Source organism: Leiobunum rupestre, chromosome 4, assembly GCF_980474605.1.
Source record: "Leiobunum rupestre chromosome 4, qqLeiRupe1.1.hap1, whole genome shotgun sequence".
In the NCBI taxonomy this organism is placed as follows: Eukaryota; Metazoa; Arthropoda; class Arachnida; order Opiliones; family Sclerosomatidae; genus Leiobunum; species Leiobunum rupestre.
In genome coordinates, this window is record NC_143387.1 from 63,017,730 (window position 1) to 63,038,744 (window position 21,015).

At 38.3% G+C, this 21,015-nt stretch overlaps 1 protein-coding gene and 1 long non-coding RNA gene across 2 annotated transcripts; both read right to left on the minus strand.

The window, feature by feature from the left end:
- Positions 1-17,133: 17,133 nt before the first annotated feature.
- Positions 17,134-18,391, minus strand: LOC149948703 (solute carrier family 60 member 1-like). The gene is made up of 2 exons (XM_090171134.1): positions 18,310-18,391; positions 17,134-18,247 (listed from the first exon to the last, which is right to left on the minus strand). The coding sequence occupies exons 1-2, from the start codon at positions 18,389-18,391 to the stop codon at positions 17,289-17,291; spliced, it is 1,041 nt and encodes a 346-aa protein (XP_090027260.1). The 3' UTR covers positions 17,134-17,288.
- A 25-nt stretch (positions 18,392-18,416) lies between these two features.
- LOC149948704 (uncharacterized) lies at positions 18,417-18,810 on the minus strand. The gene is made up of 3 exons (XR_016480297.1): positions 18,737-18,810; positions 18,542-18,668; positions 18,417-18,468 (listed from the first exon to the last, which is right to left on the minus strand). It is a non-coding gene; the product is annotated as an uncharacterized LOC149948704 (long non-coding RNA).
- Between the last annotated feature and the right edge of the window lie 2,205 nt (positions 18,811-21,015).

The window sequence follows — 21,015 nt, forward strand, 5'->3', positions numbered from 1 at the left end:
TTGCTTCTTGTAAATACATGTGGTGTGGATATTTGGATATCTACGATTTCTAACGCAGTCAATGATTTCTTGGGTGTGCGAGTCATTATATGATATTGGAAATTGGACGGCATTGGTCTTTTTCATGTGGTATGCTTCACAACGTCAACAGGAAGTGAACGAGTCGTCCACTACCAGATATCTACGGTATCTTCATCAAGGGCGAGTGTTGAAATAAAATGAGCGTTAAAGATGCGGCAAGTATTTCGTAAGCGAGTAATTCCAAAAAGCCTCTGTAGATATTTCTTTCATTAAAATTTGCTTCGTATTATATTTAACTGATAAACTTGTTCTGTAAAAGGGTTTAATTCAATTGTGCATTGTTATAGTACGTCTAACTTACTGTTGTAACTACTTAACTTATGATATTCTGAATAAATTAAAATTGGTCGTTTCGTCTCAATTATTTTAATTATAATAAAAATTTTATACCGGGCGGGATAGAAATGGGTTAATATTTTTAACAAATAACTCTAAATTGCGGAGATATATCTTTAAGGGTTATCTCGAGAAATTAATACCACTAGGGACAATTCTACCGAGGAGAGGTATATTTTGGCTTGCCAACTTGTTTACTCATAAAAACACGCGACGCTATCTCGACGAGCTACCCAATTTAATTCATTCGAATAACGCCAGTTATCATACTGCAATTAAAATGGCTCCCTTCGATGTAAACGACAAAAATATTCTTCAAGTTTATAGAAATATTTACAAACCAGGGCAGTCTCAGCCAGCCGCCCTCAAGCCCCGAAAATTCCGTATCAAAGTCGGCGATTACGTAAGGAATACCCGAACTGCCAGACCGTTTTTAAAAGGATACAGCGATCAAAATTGGAGCGCCGAAATATTTAAAGTTGTTTTCAAGAATACTAAAGGACCTCTTCAATTTAAGCTCGTTGATTTGGCTGACGAACCCATCACGGGATATTATTATTTCAAAGAAATTCAACGAGTTATAAAACCGGAAGAATATACAATTGACAAAGTATTAAAGAAGCGACGCTCAAAGGGTAAAGTCGAATATTTCGTTTCCTGGTTAGGGTATCCGGCTACATTCAATTCTTGGGTTTCTGCTAAAGATGTCCGAAGCCTTTTACCTAACGATACCCAGTAATTAAAATCTCGAGATATTTCCGAATAATACGGTAGCCTGTTTCACGATAAAATTACCCGAACCTATCGAATTAAAGGGGGGGGGGTGGGAAGTTGCGTTGGTGGAAATATTGTATCCCTTTTCGTTTTACAACGTGTTGCCCTATGGCAATTACGTCTATTTCCGCGTTAATCCCGCAGAACATGGGGGACAGGCTGACCCTAAAATGGTCGGGACGATGCGAGAAATCCCTCCGGGGCATTACTTGAGTATAGACCATTTACTTAAAGTCCCCTGTAGCATTAGGGTGTCGGTCAAGAGTCGGATATGGGTCTAAAAGTCGTTTTCAGGTCGCCGACTGTATGCCGACTCAAATTGTTCAATTTTATTAAACCCCAAAAATTACAAATTTCCATTTTGAGACTTTATAAAGTCGGCAAGTCGACTTTAATGTACAGTCGATATGCCGACTTGATAAGGACCACACAAGTATTTTTTTCATATTTTTAAAATAATTGTATTTTATTGTATAATTATACTTGAAGTTAATTTTTACTAATTATGATTAATTAATTTTTAGAAATTAATTTGCATAAGAAGTTACTTCCCCTGTAGCAAATTAGAGTCGGGCCGACGTCGGCAAAAGGTACTAAACACTAAAGTCGGCCGACCTTTGGATTGAGGGTCGAAATGTCGTAGGGGTAAAATGGTAAAACGTCGACTCTTTAACGCCAATTAGCCTAATAGACCTAAGAACCGACTCCGAAACGACGTCGGGCCGACTTTATATTAATGCTTATTTCCGACCCAAAACTGATCTCATTATTAGATTTTCGAATACAAATAAGTTTGAAGAAGAAATAAAAGTGAAAAAAAATTCATCATCATCAAATAGTCAGAAAATAATTAAAATATCCCCTTTCCTAAATAAATATGGTCGGTTTCATAAAGTTAATGTCGAATCCAATAATTAAATGTAAGGTCTATTTTAAGTTGGATAATGGTCGGCATACCGACTATAAATAGTCCCAAAAAAGGATTTACGGTTTTAGTGTCGAAAAACGTTTCGACGTTTTTAGGTCGGCATTTGGTGGTCGACTATAAACCATTGAATTGGGAATAATACTGGTAGAATTAAAATTACGATTCCAGTTGCCATGGTTACGCGGGACCTAAAATGATAAGACTGTACGAAATTCATCTTTATAATTAGGTGGTAGCGCCATCTATATTTTGTAAAGTTATATGGCTAAAAATAAATAATGATTAGCTAACTCACCGTAACTTTAGTTAAAAAGAATCGTGTTGACAGAATAAAATTGTTTTTAAACAACTTCAAGGGTTTGTTTGTTACGAGAAATCATAGATTTCAATTTCGCAAAAAAAAAATCAATTGCAATAGTTGCCACCAATAGAGACAGATGCCCCCACGGTAGAACGATAAAGTTGATAAAGTCTCCTTATGGAACGAAATTGGTTCCGCCCCAGCCAGATTTAGTTGTACCTCTATTTATTCCCAGCTCAATGCTATAAATCGACTTTTTAACCGTACCCCGACTCTAAACCAAAGACTAAATAGATTGGCGTGATCAATGGCTCAACTTGCATTCGATAGCAGACGGCGACACTGGTCAAAATTTTCCCCGCGCTTCAGAGTGCTACTAGTGGCGCCTCTAACGGCTGGTCAAAGGCTTCTCCCGTGTTTCGAAAGTGTTAATAGGTTTTTTGTATGGAGACGCCTGTCTAGTAAGCGAAGCGTATATAGTCTTTGCTCTAAACCAACTTCATGTGTTACAGGGGTTTGCGATTTACGATATTATTTCAAAATATTAATTCCTGATTTTTATTGATATTGATTAATTATACTCTAAATAGATTAAAAAATTTAAAATGTATTAATAAATAGGCTTATTGATACGAGCACAAACGTTTTTCAAACGCTTCATAGTTTAAAAAATTCAAAAGTACGAGTTAATACTTTCGCAGCGCCATCTCCGGACTAGCAGCATGTTAGAAGTTTATTGGCGAACTCGCTTGATATGAGAGGTGTAATTGTTGACTTGTGCGCTTAATTTTATATTCAAAATTAATGGAAAAATCATTGAAATCTTGAGAAATACATTAAATCTAAACTAACAAAGTAAGTTTTTCAATAATATATCTATATAATATAATATCTATATCAATTAATTATAGCTTTGTGAACAATGTTTTGCATGAGCTGTTAGGCCTTGGCAATTACAAGGTCATGTGTTTTATAAATAACATATAAAATAGACTACAACATCAAAAGATAATGATATTTGATAAAAGTATTTGAATTGTAATTGTGTTTACGTATTAAAATCTAGAAGCTTAATTAAAATGTTTCTTTTCTATATCACTACTATATTAATTCTATGTACTTCGCCAAAAGATTTTCAGACTTGTATATTGTTTGGATTAGTTCTATTAATATAAATAGCTAATTTTTATTGAAAATTATTATCGATTCAATCTCAGCTAAATTACTGTTAAGGCATCAAATTGGTATTAAGTGGGAGTTCCGAAGAGCGATTTAATTTGACGTCGGCACAACGTCGTTTCACAGTCGGAATTGTATGTTTATGAAGTCGGCTCATAGTCATTTCTGAGTCGGCCCATAGTCATTTCTGAGTCGGCCCATAGTCATTTCTGAGTCGGCCCATAGTCATTTCTGAGTCGGCCCATAGTCATTTCTGAGTCGGCCCATAGTCCTTTCTGAGTCGGCCCATAGTCCTTTCTGAGTCGGCCCATAGTCATTTCTGAGTCGGCCCATAGTCATTTCTGAGTCGGCCCATAGTCATTTCTGAGTCGGTTCATAGTCATTTCTGAGTCGGCCCATAGTCCTTTCTGAGTCGGTCCATAGTCCTTTCTGAGTCGGCCCATAGTCCTTTCTGAGTCGGCCCATAGTCCTTTCTGAGTCGGCCCATAGTCCTTTCTGAGTCGGCAAATAGTCCTTTCTGAGTCGGCCCATAGTCATTTCTGAGTCGGTCCATAGTCATTTCTGAGTCGGCCCATAGTCATTTCTGAGTCGGCCCATAGTCATTTCTGAGTCGGCCCATAGTCATTTCTGAGTCGGTTCATAGTCATTTCTGAGTCGGCCCATAGTCCTTTCTGAGTCGGTCCATAGTCCTTTCTGAGTAGGACATACATCGGAAGTGAGTCGAATTTTTTTGTCGATCGACGGTCGGCCGACTACTTTTCTACTAGGACATTTCGACCTTTCAGAGTGGGGTGGCCCGACAGTAGGCCGACCTTTCTGTTTTAAGACACTAGCCGACGTCGGCCCGACTCTTAAATGCTACAGGGGGTAGTAAACGACACCGCGCTATGCACCGCCGCTAATGTGTGTCTTACCCACGATCCGCTGAACGGACACGTGACGCTGGTTGGAAAAAATATTACCCCCTATGGCGTATTTATGAGTGACGGACTGAGCAACACGCTAGGATTTGAAAGAACTAAAACTATCGCGGGTAGAAGCGAGAACCCGGCTCGCTTAAATTTCCACATTCCGCCCCAAATTTTCGTTTATTCCGATATTGTCGCTGATCAAGTGGTGGGCTCGTCCCTCGTCAAATTGGTAAGAATAATAGCGGTTGACGAATCAGCCCGATTTGGTACTCATATCGAGAAAACGTACATTTCGCCGCATTACGTGCCCATTGAGAAGAAATACTTTGATACTATCCAAATAGATCTACGCGATGTTTATGGGAAACCAGCTCCTTTTGAGTTTGGCAATCTAACAGTAAAACTTCATTTGCGTCCAAGATGCCCTTAAGACACGTTCTTGAAAAAAGACGCTGCGTAGCGTGCCCGTACGCCCAATATTATGCCACTCAGGCGGGTGGCGCTATTCCCGACGTATACGTAGGATCGCCTTATCAGCGGGGGGCACGGGCAATTCGGAAGCGGGTTTGGAAGTTTCTTCTCCGGCTTGTACAAGCTAGCGAAACCGTTTCTTTTACGGGGGGCGAAATTTTTGGGGGGCCAAGCCCTCTCCACGGGAAAACAAGTTTTGGCTGATGTATCGACGGGGTCAACCATACGTGAAGCCACCAAACGGCGCCTCACAGAAAAGTACGATGATCTCAAACAACAATATGGGACTGGGAAACGTAAACGCAAAACTAAAACAATTAAGAAAAGACCAAAACGCGGTGGAAAAAAATCATTAGTAGGCAGGAAACGAGCTAGAAAGGTCGTTGATATTTTCTCCTAAAATTATGGGTCATTGCGAAGCGTTAAAAAGTGAACTTGATATTTTTCAAACCGCGCCTATCCAAACGTCAATTGAGGGAGGAAAATGGACAACCTTCAAACCCATCTCGTCGCTGCGAGGCGATACCGTCGAGTTTAATATTCCTGGAAGCGGGCACGAGTACATTGATTTACCGCTTACGTACCTACTTGTTAAAGCTAAAATCGTCGCCGATGACGCGGGCAAAAGTTTATTACCGTCGGACGTTGTAGGGGGGTGTAACAATTTTTTGCACACGCTATTTAATCACGCGGAAGTTTACCTTAACGGAACCCTACTGTCTCCGTCAGCTTGTTCGTACGCTTATCGGGCGTACATTAAAACGTTGTTAAATTTTGACAAGGGTGCCAAAGCGTCCCATTTGACAAGGATACCCCTGGCGAAATGAATTCGGTCACGGCCAACGAGGGTTTTAAACAGAGGAAAGGATTCACGGATCAGTCGAAAGAAATAGATTTAATTGGTCCGCTGTTTCTTGACGCGCTCAATGCCGAAAAATATTTAATTAATGGCGTAGATTTACGTATTAAACTATCGCGAAGTAAAGCGAGTTTTGCGTTAATGGGTACGCCGAAGCCCGGGGTTGACTATAAAATTATCATTACGGACGCGAGCTTGTTGGTACGTCGAGTACAAATTGCACCCAAAATACTTATCGCTCACGAAAACGCCTTGTCACGATCAGCAGCAAAGTACGCTTTTACACGCACCGAAACTAAAATATTCACCATCAACTCGAATATCCGAAACACCGTTATTCCCAACGTATATTTGGGTACCCTCCCGGTTTGCTTGATTGTCGCGCTGGTGGATCACGAAGCCTACAATGGAACCCTGGCAAAAAACCCGTACGCTTTCGAACATCAAGATTTATCGAGTTTAGCTCTTTATGTGGATTCTGACGGTGTGGATTCGAAACCTATTACGCCAAACTACGACGCGGGTCAATATATTCAAGCCTATCATACTTTATTCACGGGTAGCGGAATTCATTATAGAAACACCGGGATCGATATTTCCCGTGGAGATTATGCCCAGGGCTACACTTTTTACGTCTTCGAAATTTCAAACGACCATAGCGCGGGTGAGAGTCATTATTGGAACCCCTCCAGACAGGGCCAGATGCGTTTGGAGCTTTCGTTCGCTAAACCAGTCCCGTAAACGTTAAGCTGCGTAGTTTTCGCCGAATTTCAAGCCAGCTTTAGTGTAGACAAAGATCGTAACGTTTCTATTGAAAACGTGTAATTATGGGCGGATCCGAGATTTTAAACATTTTGAGACGTACGCGCAATTTTATGGGCGTATTCGCCTCGGATTGTCTACCCGATAAGATTAATAGTTTTCCAGCGTCACTGTATGTAAATCTGGACCCCCACGATGAACCGGGCAGTCATTGGGTCGCGATTTACCTTGATAAATTAAAACGGGCTTGGTATTTTGACTCTTTGGCGCTACGGCCCATTTTGCCCGCCATTAAACTTTTTTTAAAACAAAATTCGAGAAAAATCACGCCCACCAAGCGGCGACTTCAATCGACAACGAGCGTCATTTGCGGACATTATTGCGTGATTTATATACGTCACCGATCAAAACGTAGAAGTCACCAAAGCTTCTTTAAGGGTTTTTCACGAAGAGACGTCAAAAATGATATAATGGCCACGAGAAAATTTAACAACCTGTTACGTCATCATATATACGTTTTATATACCCCGTTTTATTCATAACTAAACCCTCAATATCGTGTCGGTGGCATGGCGAGAATGGCCGTTGTCGAATTTGACTTCCCCCCACCAGTGAATTGTCTCTAAACACCCGACAACCGTGTCCTTTGGAACGAGGTCTACTTTTCGCCGACTGGATTACCCAGAACCGCGCTGAAATAGACAGCCAAATACGATGTCCATTTTAATTTTTTTTGTATCACACTATAATATTTTTTTTGACTCGTCAAAGAAAAATAATTTTTGTAGTATATCATCTTATAAAATTTTTTTGTAAAAATAAATATTTTTTATTATCTTATAAATCCGACTCGTTATTTCTCATTGCTCGCGTCATTTTTTAGATTACGTAATTAATAGTTCATTGTGTCCATTCATTCGCCCACGTTGGAAAAATATTATAAACGTATTTTAGAATTTTAAGTGTCAATTTACCAATGTAAAATTTACTTTATACGGTCACCTTTAAAAATAACAATGTATTCAATATAAAAAGGTTTATTCACATTTTCTTTACAGCGGTTTTAATATTATGAATTTGATTAGTTTTACAATATTCTTGAAAATAAATCAGAGCAGCCATTTCCTTTTCAGTCGGCATTTTTAATTCGGCTGGCAGGTTAGATGTAGTTGGTTCGGTTGATTCCATTGTGGCACCGCGCTTTTTACATGTCCCAATAAGTTCGTTAAGATAATCGATAATTTTATCATCTGACATTTCCTCGGCCTCCGTGTAATGGAGCGATTCACTCGCATCACAATCACACGCCAGATCCGAATCTTCTTTCATTGTATTACACGATAAATGTGTCATTAAATGTTGTTTGAAACCTCTCACGGACCGGTATATTTCCGAGCATATCCAGCATTTCTTTGGTACCCTAAGCGGAGACATCTTCCTCTTTCCCATAGCGGCTGGCTTATGAAAACCACAACGCATCTACGTAATCTTTACGTTTCATGGTGTAGATTACGTCATCTTTAGTGAGTCATTTTTAAATTACGTCATTTTTAAATTACGTCATTTTTATAGATTACGTCATTTTTATAGATTACGTCATTTTTATGGATTACGTCATTTTTATAGATTACGTCATTTTTATAGATTACGTCATTTTTATAGATAACGTCATTTTTATAGATTACGTCATTTTTATAGATTACGTCATTTTGGTGGCTTAGACCCAGAAATATTATTCCGTAGCTCAAAGAGAATCAGGATGGCTAGTCACGAGGATCTCAGCACCGTAACCGGTCGGCTAGAAACGTTCAAGCAATGGGACAACGCACACGTGAACAAGGAAGACTTGGCCCACGCAGGACTTTTCGCCGTAGACTCGGACGGCATAGTCGAATGCTACCGCTGCCACGGACAGTTAGGCAGTTGGGAAACCGGCGACGTACCCCAAACGGAACACGACAAATTTTATCCCAACTGTCCGTCACCCGCCGCTTTGGAGGGCCAAGATATCCCGCCATCCGAAAAATACATCTCCGGCGGACCCACAACCACCCCCGAGGGACACGGCGACGACGTAATCGTAACTCTTACCATCAAACGCCTCGAGGTAGAACATTTAATGAAAATGCTCGTAAAAACGCTAATTTCAGATGGTTCGTTTCAACCCTTTGAGTGAACTTTGGTATATACCCTACGAAGATCGACGTAATTACCATGATATAAATAAAATACATTTCCAAAGACGTATTTTCAATGTAAATCGTATTATACAGCCTGTACTCGAAAATTATATAAATAAAACCGTATAATTTGTACACACTCTGCTCTTTTTTTCCAAAAACACTTTTACCGATGACCGTCCGCTATTTTGCGCTACCCTTAGGACCCCGAAAGTGTTTGTCGGCGAAAACCAACTCGAATTGTGCCCTAGGCCCGACATTAACTATGACGGGTAGGCTGTTTGCATAACATCGTGTCAGTCCACACCGCCCGCCGAATAGGGGCAGATAACCTATTGACCTAAAATGGGTTAACACCTGCGTTTTATGGGTTATAACATCGTAAATCATCTAACCTCGTAAATCAGCTAACCTTTTGACCTGCCGAAAATGTACGCAAAATGGGGGCCCCTACAGGGGCCCGTTTCACCCTATTTAACGGTTTATAGCTGTTTGCATAACATCGTTGTCCACACCTCCTGTCGAATAGGGGCAGATAACCTATTGACCCACAATGGGGGGTTACCACCGAGGTTTTATGAGGTGGTATAACATCGTAAATCAGCTAACCTATTGACCTAACCTTTTGACCTGTCGAAAATGTACGCAAAATGGGGGCCCCTACAGGGGCCCGTTTCACCTCCGTTTCCCCCGCCCGCAGGGGCCCCTATCGGTAGACACACTCCCTTATCTCTAACTATTACAGGGTGACCAAGTTTCTGATCCCGAAGATCTCCATTTTGAAAGTCGAGATTCGTTATGTATTGTTTGTTATTTATATTGTTTAATGTTTACTTATGTCACGTGTTATTATTTTACCGTTGAGTACGTTGCAAGGTAAATCTGGAAAGCGCTCAATTCAAACAAATATAACACATCTCGCCTTTTAAGATTAGATTGCGGATTTTCAATGTACATAACAGTCAAGCAAAACAATTAAGGAAAAAAACAATTATCCTTAATCTTTTTCGGCGGTCAAACAATTCGCTCACTCTTGGTGCTTTTCGGTATGGTAGTAAACTGGCGGTTTTCTCGTTAGTACAAGTCCTGCACACCAATACGTGGGTTCTTTAACCGGTTCTATGACGCCCATGAGCACCATATTAATAAATAAATAAATATATTTTAGTTTCCCCTAAGTTTCTTGGTGTTTTTTACCTATTCAACCGTGTTTAATGTAAGCATTGGAATGGGAATTCTACAATGAGCATTTGACGCGTGTGGAATCGCATCAGATTTCCTTTGAATTTTATAAGGATTTTTCACACTTCCAAAGCCTTCAAATAGTCTTGGGTACGCAATCTTTGGATCCAAAGCTATTTTACTCTTTCCGTTTCCCCCCGCATCCATATCTGCGCGTTTGACGATCCCTAAAGCCTCGCAAGTATTTTCGTCGAGTAGCGAATACCAAGACCTCTATAACTTCATAAATTTCCGCCATCTTCGATTCCCCTCAATAGTAAACTTTCTCACAAAAAATCCAATTACCTCCATTTCCGTTTTGTTATAGCGTTGACCAACCGTCTTTCAGGTTCTCTTAATCGTATTTAAGACCGATATTGGTTACAAATGGTTTCGGGAATGCACGATACATCCGCTCCAGTGTCAACCGTGAAGTGAAGTTTGGCGAATGTTCACAGCCGCTGTCCATCACCCGCTGTATTTGGATTCAGCGATTTTACCAGTGGCGTAGCCAGGGGGGGGGGCATCAATTATTATTTATTAACATTTTCGGGAGCTTTCAGACCGTGGTCCTTCATCAGCCGTTACATCGTTAATACTATGCTCCCGAAAATTTTAACAAATACATTTTATATCCATGAAGTATCAGCTCCTTTGATATTTATTTATTTTTAAAGTTTAAATTTACCATGGATCGAAATTTTATCATTTATAATCATTATACAAGGTGTCTACTAAAATACGAAAAATTAAAAATAACTGACAAACGTATTTTTTTTAATTTCAAATTTCTACGGAACATTCCACGTGCAGGGGGACATTTACTAGTGTAAAATTGAATGACCTTGAACCATGTCTTCAAGGTCATTCAAAACCTATCTCGAAAACAAGCGGGTTTACCGATTTGGTTCCAATTAGAAAGTTGTTGCTCGCCATATTATTAGTTCAAATATCTTTGATTTGACTAAATTTTACCAATCAGAAGCCGATAAATTGAAGTTTAATGAATTCAGTGTTTGATAATAAAATATTCTGATTAGTTTTAAAGTGACTAAATCAAATAAATACGGAATAGTTTACAACGGTTCAATTATGCCACCGACGGCCACGGTACATGTTTGAGCTCGTTTAACGACGGGCTCATAGTGTTGTCATTGGCGTAGCTAGACCTTTTGCCGCCCGGGGCGGTCCCTCAGTTCGCAACACCCTTAATGCGTATTAAAATTATAACAAAAATTATGAACGACTAATAGGAAAATAAATTCAAACTTTGTTACTTTAAAAAAAACTTTTATTTGATATTCTACACTGTTATTTTTCTTGCTTTTCTGGTAGCAAAATCGTAAATGATATTGTCGAAGTCAATTTCATCACTTAATTGCTGTTCTATTGAGAGATTTCTTAAACGCAACGTACTCATTGTAAATCTTAGGTAATTCTTAATCCATTTTAATTTAGAAAAACTCCTCTCACAACTAGCTACACTCGTTCAAGATATTCGATGGATTAAGAAAGGCATATTTTTCGGCAAGAACGCGAAGTTGTTGAAATCTCGTGGTGATTTCTTCGATCACTCAATCCAATGATAGAAACATTTCTCTGCTCAACTGAGTTTCATATGTCAATTCAGCATCTCGTGATGTTTCACCCGCCATTAGTTTCTTCTTTCTACACCTACGATCAACGACTATACCCAGATCATCACAAATTTCTTTGGCGTGAGCTATTGAATTGTTCACTAATTTGTCCCTATTTTAATTTAAAAATGTTCTTAAAGACTCTAGTTTTATGTGACATTGTTGTATGTTCAATCCTTTGGTTTGAAGGTAGGCCTGTGTGTCGTTAATTTCTTTAAGGACCGATTGCCAAAGGCCTAGAAAGCGCAAGAAGGGAAACGATTGTAACGCGACAAGTAGCACGCCTGCATCAGACCTGGTAACTCTTATTTTCTTCTTCACCGGTTAAATGTTCTATAGCATTTAATATTTTCGAGTAATTGTTTTTCACAATACCGACAGCATCACCCAGTGCATTCCACCTAGTTTGCACTACACGCTTAACACTTTGACCAGTGACTGAAGTCAAAATGTCCCAGCGATGAGTGGAGGAAGAAAAAAAACATAAAAAACACTCCACAGTTCGAAAAAAGGTCACAGAATTCACAGAAACTGAAGCTGCATGTACACCCGCTAAATTAAGCGAGTGGTTTGTACTCGCGACAAATTCTGCATTTCCATTGATTTTCTTGATGCGTTTCTGAACACCAGTATGTTGACCAGCCATTACAGCATCATTGTCATACGCTTGTCCTCTACAATTTTGAATATCAATTCCGTCTCTTTCTAATTTTTGCAAAATCATAGTCGAAATATTTTAGACGGTTTTGCCGTTTGTTTCAATGAAATCCACAAAAGATTCAACAACCATCACTTTATTTGCATCGATCTTAACGCAGCGTAAAACTTGGCTGGTTTGATCCTTATGCGAAATATCGGGGGTGCTGTCATACATCATTGAAAAATACTTTGCTTCTTTTACTTACTCGAGAATTTTGCTTCTTACTCTTTCTCCCAAAATTTCAATAAATTTGTTCTGTATAGTTGGTGACAAATAGGTCTTAGAAAACGTTTTTCTCAGCCTTATTCTTATAATATGTTCACGTAGCACTGGATCGTATTTCGCCAACAAATGAACTAATTCTAAAATATGCCCTCTATTTCCCGTTGATTCATGTTCTGATTCATCAGCACACTCGTGGATTCCTTCTCAGTGACCCCTTAAAGCCAAATTTTGTTTCGCTAGAAATCTAATTATATCCAACAACCTTGTAACCCAGGTAGCAAAATAACGTTTGTAAAATGGTCAATATTTGGTTTTTAGTCAAAATAACGTTTAATGGTTATTATCGCACTAATTATAAACGTTTATATTTAGTAAAATATTGACCTCTTTTAGAACTCATGTTTTCATCAAAATAGTTAGGTTGAAAAAACCACGTTATTTACATTATATTTATCACATTCAAAAACGTCACTTTTAATGTGGATATTAAGGTTAAAATAACGTTATATTATTTAACTTTTTAAGGATATATCTTTTGACAAACATGAGACGTTGGTATGTTTTTTGCTATCAACTAATTTTTTAATCTAACTAATAATAAAAGTTTATATTTAGTTAAATATGAACCACTTCTTAAACATGTTTTAATAAAAATATTCTAATTAAAACATGTTATAGAAGTGGTTAATATTTAACTAAATATAAACTGTATTTATATGTTTGATTGTCCGCTATAGGAATCTACAGTTTTCAACTTAGGTCGACCAAATTTGGTATACTATCTCATGGTACCCTGACTGTGGTTTTCAACGGTTACGGTCGGCAAAACATCTTTAATTAATTGGATTAATTTAATAATTAGGTATATCCGCTATACATAAGATACTACACTTTGGTCTTAGCCAAAGACCGAGTTTCTTCATTCTTAGGCCCTACACACGGAAAACGATTAAAGTATAGTAATGTGTTTTAAACGCCTTCTTCTATAGACACTAGGCCTTGTGATAAAAGGAAAATTATTGTGATATCAACGTTTAATTGTTTAAATTTGCATAAATCAGTTGGTTATATGGGGTACGGTGCCATGCGTGGAGAGAGTTACGGCACCGTTGTACTTTCGTTTTGACTGTGACCTTGTTTGCCACTGCCGCTTTAAATTAGGTAATTGCCTGCACTGTATGGTGAAAGGTATATACCTAAGGGAAAAAATCTTTTGTGCTGTTGTGTTGTATATTCCCGGGAAATATCGGGTACCCTATCTAGGTAAGTAATATACAAAATGTTCAAAAACGACGTTTAATCGACTTTAGTATTATAACGTTTATATGAGGTTCATTATGCATCGTTTAATAGTTTTAATAACATTTCATATTGACGTTTAATAGACGTTAATCAAATAACGTTTATACTTGGGTTTCTGTTAGTATTAAAAGACTTAATATCAACCGTTTTATAAACCGTCTATTTTGGTGACATCGTCAACCATTTCATAACGTTTATCTCTCAACATAGTTTCAACGATTCACAAACGGTTTATCAACGAGATTTTGCTACCTGGGTTAAGTATCTCCCTCCACTTCTTCGCTTCGTTTTCAAATTGTTCTTGTTCCGCTTTATCAATTGTTTATAATAATAATAATAATCAGCTAGGCTAATACCACGTCGCATTCTAATTTCCAACTCCTTCCATTGTCTAAAAAAACCAATATAATTTAAGTCAACCGCTGGAATTTGCGGTTCGATACAGTCATTGTGGCTTACAGAAGATGAAGCATCACTTGATTCTGTCTCTGTTGACGGTTTGAATTCGTAAATTGGTGCTTCAACAGTAGTAGTAGTTTCACGACTGACGTATTTCAGTAGAGCACCTTTATCCTTTTTCGATTCTTCTTCCCTAGCCTTTTTCTTTTTTCTAAAGGCTGCACCACTTTCTTTTATTCGCTTCTACTTAAAATAGGCCGATATAAATCATATATTAAAAACATTTAAGAAATTAATAATAACTAATATTGATAGTTATTTAAAATATCTTTCTTTTATAGTGTAATAATACAAAGTCAGATCTGCTTATAAAATGTCAGTTTGTGTAGACTGCACTTCTTAATAAAGAAATCTAAAATAAGGATGTATTTGAAACTGTGGCAGTTTCAAAAAGTCTTGGACAAGGTTTATTTTTGCTAACTTGTTTAAAACTTAAACAAACCAAAATATAGCAATCTTAAATAAATTGTTAAATTTTAAAAAAGCTGCTACTTCATGACTTAGAAAAAACTTCATTTTATTCGGAGCTTTCGGACCGTGGTCTTTCTTCAGCGAGTGACTGTTACAAGTGATTCCTTAACACGAATACAAAACCAAAAATATTTCTACCATTGGGCAATGAGCTTTAACCCTACTCTCGGACTTTTAACAATTTATAATAAACCATGGCTAAAAGTTTTAATATTTATAATCTTAAATAAGTCTCGATTTTCACTCCAAATAAGAATGAATTTACCCTGAAACCAGGATGTATTTGGGACTGGGGCAGCTTAAAAGGAGTTTGTTTTTATACTAAAAAATACAACTTTGATTTTGGTAAGGGCAAGCACCCACGCTGCCCGAAGTAAGGCCTTTCAGAGGACTTCCTGCTGATAAAACTTCAGTTGTACCCCTAAACGCAGATTTTTCGGGTGCCTCAGGAGTCAGGCAGAACATGTGAACACTTTGTTATCACTGATATATAGGCCTACATATTTTCAATAAAAACCGCATCTCTAGGCCAAATATCGCTCCATTTATGCAAAAGTTCAAAATCGGCCGCCATATTGGACGCCATCTTGATTTCTAGATTTCCGGTCATTTTTTTGGCCTGGCAACAGGCATTTCCGTAATCAGCGGGGTCGACAACATAGGAAACCGTCTTTTGCCCAATGGTTATATGAAATGATAATCGCATAGCCCAGTCTAATATGGCCGCCTTGATAAATATTGAATTTTGTATTTAACATTGAAAAATAATAACAATAAATTAATATAATAATTAATTAATTTTAGCTTACCTCTTTTTTGATGCTCATTGTATATATTCTATTCAAAAACAGTCAGAGCCGTCGGTCAAGCTGTCGACGCTGTCACTCAATTTTGTGGGGGTCTAAATTCGCGCATGAGAAAATGGAATCTCTGTTCTCGGCCTTTAAGAGCGAAATAAGGATTTCTCTGAAAATCAAGGAACTTTATCAAAGTACCCCTGGCGCCTTCTATTGAAATAATTAAACAGCCTTTGACAGAACATTAATGTCTCGTGGAGTTGTATGCGCGCGCAGTCTCGCGAGACGAGAATGCATTGTAGAAGGTAAATGATAAAGTTCCTTGATTTTCAGTCTCGTTGCCACTAATGGTAAACTTAAAGCCTGTGCAGAAAATCCAGTCTGGGGCTCTATACTATTCTCAACTCAATGAATAAAGCTGGGTGTTGTGATGTAAGAGCAACATTTTAAAATCAACTGTTTGTGGCGAATTCAGCTTCTTTAGATAAGCTAAACAAAGTAAACTATATCCCAAATATGTTCTAATGCAAAGGTTTGCACTGTGTAACGCAACAGTTCTTTGTGGGTCTTAACTCTTAAAGGTTGAAACCAGATACCAAACAAACCTCTGGCCAGAGTTGTCTAAAATTACAGAAATTAATTGAAGAAATTTCCCGTGAACGGGGCTTTATGTTATTGTCGGCGGGTGAGTTCGACTTTGTTAGTGTATTAGGTCCGACTAAGGTTTAGCGTTAAAATTTATATGCTAAATTATAATAAATACCTTTCCAATATGAACAAAATAAAGCTTATGATAAATATTATTCGTCGGTTAACCTGAGAAATCGTGGGCGCTAAGCTACAAAATATGTTTGGTGTAATAGGGGAAAGTATCCAAGAGATTTTCTTTGGAAGTTTACTGTAAAATATGCGTGTTAATGGATTTAAACAAAAACCTACAAATAAGATTTATTTCGGATTTTATCAAATCGTAAATTAGTTATAACATTTAAGTCAAAGCTGTCTGCTGGTTCAAAATACTAGATGTACAACAGCTGGAAGTAAAAGCCTAGAAACATTTTAATTAAAGCGTCGTCTGCTATTATAAAGGGCTTGCCACCACCCTCCAGAATTAATGGCGTTAAAGTCGCTCGATGATTTGGACCTTAGGTGGAGTTGACATTTAGTTAACATATATTAAAAAAGATGGCGCATTTTCTTACCAAGCTTGATGCATCGAAACCTCTTTTCTGTGAAAAGTCGTTTCTTAAAATTTCAAAAATTAACGCTTTATTATTAAAAGAGATTCTAGTAGTTAGTGTTCTTTTTAAAGATTTATAAGTAATTTTCTTCGCAGGTGATTAATCTCTGGGCAGTGGCGTAGCTGAGAACTCAGAGGCCCCCCCCCCGCAAAAATCTCTATGAGGCCCCCCTTTTTAATTATTTTATGGGTTTTTTTTGACGGATAAATAATACACCTTTAGCTGGCCATAATACTCTCTATATTGGTCATAGATGTGTACACAATTTCGAACCAGTAATTTGACATATTTTTGCTGTTAGTATATTAAATCTTCCGCTGATAACAATGTTACATATTTTTAATTAGGTTCTGAAATGATTTCGCTAAGTTATAATCCACTAACCTTCAGCTGGCCAAGAATCGAGCTCGGCGAAATAAATATTTATATAGGTTTACACCAATCAACATTCAATCAGTTGATGATTTCGTTATTTGGCAAAGTTTCTGAAATTGAAGAATGTTTGGATGCTTTACTTATCTTCTTAATAATCGACACAACTTTTAACTGGGCACCGAAAACGAGGGCGCAAAGGGACGAACAGATAAAAATGTTGTACAGGTAGTACCTGGGCTGGTAATCCATTACGTAACCCACGAAGGAAGTGGACGCGGTTGCGCCCACTGACGTTGAGATGATAAAGAGAGACCCCACAACATTGGATACACCGACGTACGTTTCCATCCAGGCGATACCGGAAGGAATCATAGTGGCGCTTCCTAAGCCCAACATGGCCGTACCGATCCACATCGTGGTAGGACTGGTATCGCCCCAAATGGCTAGAATCACTCCAGCTGAGCAAATGACGGTTATGTTAAAGGCTAGGACGTAATTCAGTTTGACTTTGGTTGAGGCGTAGATGGAGAGGCCTCTGATGAAGGTGTTTGTGCCCCAGAAAACGGAGGTCATGAAGGAACCATCGGTCTTCTTCAGTTTCATCTTACTAGCGACGACGAAGCTAGTCAGGTACTGGGTGAAGGAACTCTCGAAAAAGATGTACGCGACCAAGAACGCCATTCCTAACCCGATCAGGATGCGCGGTAGCATCGAGCCCGGCGCGTAATCTGTGTCCCTCGTCTTTTCGGTGTTGCTTCTCACCTCGGAACGGTCGTAGAAGAACGAAACCAAGTTGGATATAGCCGACATGAAAATCAAACTGCACACGATTATGTACGCTATTTCAATTCGGCTTCCGCTGCCAATTGTCCTTGACGAAATAGAGGTATTGACGTTGGTGGAATTGTCGTCGGGAGATAGGAACGGTTCGGCTGCCAAGGGCCCGATCACCGATCCAACGCTGAAGCTGAAATGAAGAGCTTGATAGAAAGGCGCTGGGTTGTTCATCCACAGATCGAGACACAAAACATTTCCCCCTAAGAAATTAGTACATTAACACGGGAGCGTTTTGGTTAAACGTCATTAGAGCCTCAATTACCAGTATCAACGGCTCCCGCAAACAGCCCGTTGAGGAAAATAGCAACGACTAAAAAAGGCACGTGTTTCATGTATGGAACCATAAGAGATGTCGCACCAATTATAAAGACACCAATGGAGAAGAGCAGCTGACGGTTAAATCGACCAAAGATCCAACCGCCTGAAAAAGCAACACGTCCAGCAGTTAAACGAAAGTAAATATTAAAATAGGTTGCCATCTCATGCTCACGTACCTAAGACGCATCCAGCACTAGCCCCGATGAATCTGGAAGCCAATATATAGCCCATATCCGCGGAAGTAGCTCCCACGTTTTTCTCGACGTCCGGCAGTGTAGGTCCCGAAATGGACATGGTCAGTCCCTTAAAAACGGACGCAGTACGTTCGTAAGATTTCCAAATAAAATGAGCAAATTAATTAAGCTTCTTACCAAACTGAAAAACGCCAAATACAAGTTGACAGTTCGGAAGATTCTCACTCGATCCGAGTAGAGTTTCGACCACAGAGAAGGACGCGTCATTTCACTTTCCATAATAGCTATAAACCGAAATAAAAGAAAAGAAAACAATAATTAAACTCGTATCCTCTATGTTCACGACAAATGACTCGAATGGAGTAGGAATGACGAAGGCGTTTCTTTATCCGAGTTTATCGCATCAAAATCTACCATCTCCGCATATTGCCGTTTACTTAAATAGTAAGTTGCAAATTATTCGTTACCGCCTTAATATTATTTTTAAACTAAGAAATTACGTTTAAAATACCCGAATATAAAGTTTCGTTGCTTAACGTTTCGTAGATAATTAGAAATAATTAAAAGAACGGGAAATGTTTTTGAATTTTGCCGTGGTCATTGGCAACGAGTTATCTCATTGGTCGCTTTACCCAACATAGAGTTTAGGCTTGCATATAAATTCTTGATGCCACTATGATGCTACTTATTCCGTGGACGAAAACAAAAAAAAACCCCTATTGAACCATGGGATTCTACTAACAGAATCATACGATGCTCGTGCTCCGTAGAAAAACGATATGAAACCGAAGGCTCCTCGTGATTTGAAAAGATAATTTCTAGGTTTTTTTAATTTCAATAATAAGCCTAATATTACGATTAAAAATCTCTGGTTTGAAAACTTCTACAAGTAAACAGAATCCCTCCACTTCCATTCCTTCTATTTTAGGAATAAAACTACAGCTTCGATTTGCCCCAAATTGCTCGTGCTAGAGTAATTCAATGACAAATGGTCACAGCATGTCAACCCTACCTCAACCGATTTGGTTCAAATTTTGTATAGGGGGTTGTCAATAGCGTAAAAAATTAATTCTCGATTATATTTTAAATCGGATGAGCGGTTTCGGAGATAAGGCAGGTCGAAATCTTTCAAAATGACCTTGACCCTTAACGTTGAGTGAGATATAAAATGACGAGTTTTCAACTGATTTTCAAATTTCTTACGCCATTTTCAAGCTATTGAAATGTTCTTTTTACATCATTAAACCAAAAAAATATTTGACAAATTTTAAAGATCAAACATTTTGACCATTGACCTTTGGCTTTAACAGAACTTTTAATTTAAAAATAATGGTCATTTTCGAATTCCCTGCCCGTGATTTACCTAAAAATGTTAAAATCCCGAAGTAATATTTCTAGATCACGAGATATTTAATTATGAATTTCACACCAGAATATAAGAATTTAATATAAATTTAATGGAACTCACGTTTTTCAATAGCTAGTTCAACTTTCACCTTGTCGCTATTTTGCAACAAATATTTTGAGCTATTTATTGGTGGCACAATAGGATCGTCAACTCTACACAATACATTTTCTGGTAATACCCAACATTCGTCCTTAATAACTGGCCAAATATAATTCGAAGAACTAAATTGTGGATACATAAAAGAAATTAGTAGTCGCCATATTCATTTGAATATTCCTTTACTATAGCAATGTATACTTTTCTCCCGTTTGCAAATGCTACAAATGTTTCGGGTAATATTTCCAGATTGTCATGCGGTATACAGCACACGAAATACCGAAAGTTATAAGTTCGCTCACCGAGGAAAGGGTTGCTGCTTTGATTTTAGTTGTGCTGATTAGAACAAATTTATGATATCTCCGAGCAAGGTTCCTAGATCTCCGAGTACCTTTGATAGGGCTGTGCGAATAGTGTATTTTTAGGTATTTGGCGAATACCAAATACGTCGGTTTTTGGGAACCATCTGTCGAATCGAATTTCGAAAATGGCCAAATAATTTGACCAAATAGCGCGACGTTTAAAAATTTGGACCGAATTAATTTGTTTTATCAAATTATTCTATCAAATGCCAAATTTTAGTTTGATTTTTCCCCACAAACAACCACACGCCAGTAGCAGCCTACCTAGTATATACTCTAGTATCTACCCACTACCTAGTAGTAGCTGCCGTTTGACCTTTCTTCTCAAACTAGAACATTTACCTCCATATATCCAGTAAAGAAAGAGGCTCACTCACAGACTTGGAAATAGTGGGAGTCCTGGGGCCAATGTCTCTTAAAAAAATCAGGGGCCCTTAAAATAAATCATTCGAACTGTGTGTTAGAATTTATAGCCCGGTGAACCAAGTAACAGAGACCATACCACCGGAGGTCAATCATCATAGTGCCCTACGCCAGCGTCCACAAGCCCAGACCGGTGACAAATACAGCATTGGTAGCAGTACCCTACT

Bases quoted from the DNA above. Each gene is read 5' to 3' on its own strand.
- LOC149948703 (XM_090171134.1), bottom strand. From the start codon at position 18,391: ATGGTTCCATACATGAAACACGTGCCTTTTTTAGTCGTTGCTATTTTC. The intron at 18,248-18,309 runs GTAATTGAGGCT...CTAATTTCTTAG, and splicing joins TGCGGGAGCCGTTGATACTG to GGGGAAATGTTTTGTGTCTC.